The sequence below is a fragment of the Agelaius phoeniceus genome, chromosome 7 (assembly GCF_051311805.1).
Source record: "Agelaius phoeniceus isolate bAgePho1 chromosome 7, bAgePho1.hap1, whole genome shotgun sequence".
Classification (NCBI taxonomy): Eukaryota; Metazoa; Chordata; class Aves; order Passeriformes; family Icteridae; genus Agelaius; species Agelaius phoeniceus.
In genome coordinates this window covers 20,927,837-20,933,203 of record NC_135271.1, presented here as the reverse complement: position 1 = coordinate 20,933,203, position 5,367 = coordinate 20,927,837, and the positions used below count along the sequence as shown (strand labels likewise).

General features: G+C 50.4%; 1 protein-coding gene across 1 annotated transcript; it reads left to right on the top strand.

Moving 5' to 3' along the window:
* The first annotated feature begins 393 nt into the window (after positions 1–393).
* TSSK6 (testis specific serine kinase 6) lies at positions 394–1,227 on the top strand. The gene has a single exon (XM_054636799.2). It carries the CDS (start codon positions 394–396, stop codon positions 1,225–1,227), a length of 834 nt encoding a protein of 277 aa, XP_054492774.1.
* The last annotated feature ends 4,140 nt before the right edge of the window (positions 1,228–5,367 follow it).

Genomic DNA, 5,367 nt, shown 5'->3' with positions numbered 1-5,367 from the left:
CTGGTGTAGGTCTCCAAATGGGTCCCTGACCCCAGAAAACTGACATTTGAACTTTCATGCCCACAGCCCTATGCTGAGAACTCAAATGAAGAAGCTGAAAGGGTAAAAGCTCCAAAGTATCCAGCCCCAGCTGTTTTGTCTCCTGTGCAGGCATGCCAGGGGCACCCATGAGCAACGGGGACCCACCAGACGCCCGCATCACGTCCCAAAGTTCCTATGACACACAACATTCCACCCATCACAATACCCGGGTGGGGCGTGGAAGCAAGGGTTGTCATACCGTTGTTGCAAAGGTGAGCAGCTGCCATGCAGCAGATAATACAGCCTCCCAATGCTGGGGAGCCCCAGCCCCAAGAACAGAAGCCCCAGGAAAGCCCACCGGCACCAGAGACCATGCCAAAGTCTGATGGAGGAGAGAGGATACTCAACGAGCTGGGCTACAGGCTGGGTCAGACCATAGGGGAGGGCAGCTTCTCCAAGGTGAAGGCGGCCACCTCCAGCAAACACAAGGGGCCCCTGGCCGTCAAGGTGGTGGACCGGCAGCGAGCGTCCCGAGCCGTCGTGTTCAAGTTCCTGCCCCGGGAGCTCTCCATCGTGCGCAGGATCCAGCACCCCAACATCGTGCGCGTCTACGAGCTCATCGAGGTCTGTAACAGGAAGCTCTACATCGTGATGGAGGCCATGGACACTACCCTGCTGCAGATGTTGGAGAATCTGGGAAAGCTGCCCTGCGCCCCCAATGCCCGGGACATCTTCGTGCAGGTGGTGAGGGCCGTGCGCTACCTGCACGACCGCAACCTGGTGCACCGGGACCTCAAGTGCGAGAACGTGCTGCTCTCGGCCGACGGCCGCCGCGCCAAGATCAGCGACTTCGGCTTCAGCAAGGAGCTCAAAGGGTACCCGGACCTGAGCACCACCTTCTGCGGGACGGCGGCCTTCGCCTCCCCGGAGGTGCTCATGGGCATCCCCTATGACGCCAAGAAATACGACATATGGAGCCTGGGGGTGATGCTCTACATGATGGTGGTGGGCAACGTTCCCTTTGATGATACCAACGTGCAGAGCATGCCCCAGCTGCAGAAGAAGGGGGTGATGTACCCGGAGGGGCTGCCCCCACTGCCGGAGCCCTGCCAAGCCCTCATCACCCAGCTGCTGCAGTACACCCCATCGTCCCGGCCTGGCGCGGGGCAGATAGCCAAGAACCGCTGGCTCAACGGGGACATCTGAAGGACACAGCCCTTCCTGAAGATTCTGGAAGAGCACTTTGGTGCAATAAATGAAAGAGCATTTCTATGGTTTGTCGACTGTTTTGAGGCCCAGGGGTGCCTGTGTGTGGAGCTGATGGAACTTCAGGCACCAGCAAGGCCGTGTGCTCTCAGGAGGTGGTCAGATCCCAAAACAGCAGAGGCAGCCTGCTGCAGGCTGGGTTTCAAGACACAGCAGCCAGGCAGAGCTGCCAGGGCAGGGTGGTGAGGTGCTGCAGCACAGCCCATCATGGTACCTGCTCCCTAGAGCACCAAAACTCTGGCACAGCCACCCCAGTCTGCTCCTCCCCACCCTCTGCTGCTGAATGAACAGGGACTATGGGAGGAAAGCTGCTCTCACAGGGGTCTTGGCTTCTTCTCAGCCTTGTTCACCACCAAACTGTATTTGAGCAGGTAGGAGGGGAGAATCAGTGGTCCTACAAATCACTGCTGCAGAGAAAATGTCACATTTTATGTGTGCCACTATTTCAAGCCCACAGTGACACTCACAGCCCAAAATCACCCTAGGATTTTTGCAGGCAGCTGGACAGCATCACCCAGCCAAAAGTTTTGGTGTGGCTTTGAGATCCACACCTTACATGGAACATCTTTCAGATATTTATTCCTAGCTATATTTGAAATGTCTGCCAAAAGATACTTGATGAGAAATGCTACTGGCCATGGAGAACTTGAAAGGGAAAACTGATAAAAGTATAAAGGAGAATCACTTTGTAAACTCCTGCTGTCCAACTTCAATGCAAAAAATTACCAATTACTCTTAATGCAACACCCAAAATCTTCTATGTATCCTTATGGGCAAGTCCCATTTTAAAGGGGAGCTAATTAAAGGTAGGAGCTGGCATCTGAAATGTGCTTTCATGAGATATTTCAACCCATTCTAAAAACCATCTCCAGCTTCCAGTGGAGTGAAGTCTAAGAGGAAATGTCCAGTTGGGTGGTTTGATGGTGATGGTGCCTCATGAGCTGACCCAGCACAGGCCTGGCAGCACAGCCTGGGGCCAGGCCATGTCTGACATGGACAAACCAGTGCACATGGCTCTGCTGGGGGAGGTGGAAACACCTTTCCCAAAGCAAACATTTTGGGTCTACTAGAAGCAGCAGTTTAAGTAGAACAAGATGTGGCAGCAGAGCCAGCTCAAGGCTTTTCAGCATGCAGTCTACAGGGAATTTTGCCACCCCCAGAATGAAGCTTTATTTTGTTCTTCTCACAGCTGCAAAATAAAACTTGCAGCAGCCAAGTCTAAAGTAGACAGAGTAATGGGATACAAAGGGTGTCCAGGGCTGTGGAAGCAGGCTTGGGAAGGATCAGGAAGGGGATAGAAAAGAAGGGGAGGTGTCAAAAGGATGTGGGAAGCAAGGAGGTGGATTCAGGGTAGTGAAATTTTCAGCAAGGCTCAATTCTTTTTCTACTCCCTTCCAGCCACCCTGTCAGTCTCATCCCAATCCATACCCCAGGACCTCCAAGTACCTGTCCACCTCCATCTACTGTCTCACTCCAGCCTTGCTTGCCTGCAGGTATTTCCTCACAACCTGGGAGGCATAAACCTGGCCTCTGCTGCACTGCTTCTCCTTTTGTTCCATCTCAATCTTCTTTCCTTAAAGAACACAGTGGGAGTCGTTCTAAAATCCAGACCCTATTAATCTCCCCTCAGCACCACATTCTCCTAAATGGTTGCATCTGTTGAGGACACCAGCTGGGACAGATGACTAATGTTTTGTGAGGCTGCACCCCCTTGGGTGGCTTGGGAAAGCAGCTGGGGTTCATGGGGGGAGAGATTTGAAGGAGCCACAGGAGGCTCCGGGCTGCCCGCGGCCCTCGCCCTCTGCAGACAGATGGTGATCTCCCAGGGACAGCACTAACGACCTCAGAGCAGTCCCCAGGCTGCAAAAATAGCCCATTACACGTCTAATTATGCAAATTAAAAATAAAAATCACAATTAAAGACCCTGAGCCAATTCTTATCTAATTTGCACCAGTGGGATATCAGTTTTGAAGGAGAGCAGGAGCAGAGGCTTTGAGCAGGATGAGGCAGAGGCTCATGCCTCTGCCAGCACCCCTCCCCTCCAGAGGCCTCTGCATGTGCTCAGCCTGATGCTTCCCTAAGCTTATTTCATCCTCAGGAGGGTAGAAATTTTTAACCTTTAACTTTTTTAACCTTCCTGGGAGGTGCACAGTTGATGGAAGTGCCCCTTCCCTGACTGCTAGCAGCTGAGTCCCACTATCCTGGCCACGAAGCACAGAGCCCTGTGTTTGTGGGACAGCCCTTGGAGTCAGAACAAGCATGTTCTAGGCACACTGACTTACCAATATCCCTGTGTATATGGGACAGCCCTTGGAGTCAGAACAGCATGTTCTAGGCACACTGGCTCACCAATATCCTGATCCACCCCAGCAGACTCCTCCTGCAGTGTGACTCTGTCCTGCCCAGGCTGTGTAGAACATACTGGTGCAGTGCAATCTGGAAATGAAAGGATGTCATACCAGCACCAAATAAATTACTTTCCATGGGGAGCCTGACCACCAAGCAATCTACACAAGTAACTATGTGCTATTTAATCCTCCTCCAAGGTTGAGGAGGTAAATGTCAGGGCCTGTATGAGGCAGCTGTGTGCTGTGCCAGCACCTGGCTCCTTGCATGGTGTGAGCATTACCCCATCCACAGCCCTCCTGCTGGCTGCCATGGTGCCCTGTGTCACTGACAGGCTCACTGAAAGATCTTTCAGATTTTTAGACATGTGAATTGAAATCAACTAGAGGAACTCTTAAAAGGACATTCAGCAGAATAGAGTCTTTAGTGTTTTCTTGAGATCATCTTGAAGCAATTTTACCCCATTTAATCTTAAAAGAGCATTATAAATTTCAAAGACATGTTCCAGACCTTTAGTATAACTCTCCTCCCACTGCTCTTTTGTCCATATGCTGCATCACTTTGCTTAAAATACAGCCTTTATTTCAGGCAAATGAAAGGAAGGGAGGTAATTCACTGCACCCTGACATTAAAGCTCTCTTTTCAGCTAAGCAAAATTTGCTTTCAAGATTTTAGGCCATGGCTGATATGTCTGATAAGCTTCAGGACTCAGCTACTTGAAAGTCTACACATTACCCAGCTCTGGAGATAAGTACATTCATGAATTGTGGGAAATCACTGCCAGGTAATCAAACACCTCAGGTACTCCTGCCCCAGCTCAGGGCTGGCTCTCCCAGGGCTCTCCATCTGTGCCTGCAGCCAAGCCAGGCTCCCAGTGACTGCTCCAATTACCCCAGCCCAGGCGGCAGTGGCAGTCAGGCAGGAGCTGTACCTGCATGACCCGGCCTCCCTGCAGAGGCAAAGCTTCCAACAGGCAACTGAGCCAGCTCAGCCCTGCTTGAATACATTAACCTTTCCAGAATTGCAGCCTTCAGTGCCAGCAGCCTTTTCTCCAGTGACCTGGAATCCTCCTGGCTCTGTTCTAGAGCCTGCTGCACTAAGTTATGGGTCTCCATGACTTTGTGTCAACCCTTCTTCAGCTGAACCTCTTCCTCATCCTCTCTGTTCATCATCTCTGCAGGTCTCTACACTTAGTTGTCTGCCAGAAGAGCTATGGAGGGAGAATTTCCTGTCTTGAGCCTTTTGGTTATATCAAGCATAATTTAAAAAAGCTAACAAGAGGTTCTCACCAAAAACAGGATCCGGGGTGTCTTTGCACACATAACTTTCCTTGCAAACAAGAAACTTTCTATTAATAATAATTTCATTTTCACAGCACCTAGCAAACATTAATCCTTGCTCTTGCACCAAATTGTAATTATTCTCCCTGTGTTACAGTGCACAGGCTAAGGGGCTTACCTCAGGCCAAAGAGATTTCATTTCACATTACAGTTCAAAAGTTCCCTCTGGCCAGATCATGACTCTGTCTTCAAGCAATAATAAATTCAACAATACTTGATGGTCTGGAAAGACATATGATTTTCCTCTCCAAAACTGCTTCCAGATCAACTTCATTTTATATTGTAAATGAATGAAAGGAAATAGACTACAAACACAGATGGGTGGAGCTTCTTTTCCACGTTCTGAGTAAGGGATCCAAATTTCCTAACTGCATTTAACAGCCCTTTTGAAGA

Excerpts from the sequence above, each read along its gene's own strand:
- TSSK6 (XM_054636799.2), top strand. The coding sequence starts at position 394 with ATGCCAAAGTCTGATGGAGGAGAGAGGATACTCAACGAGCTGGGCTAC.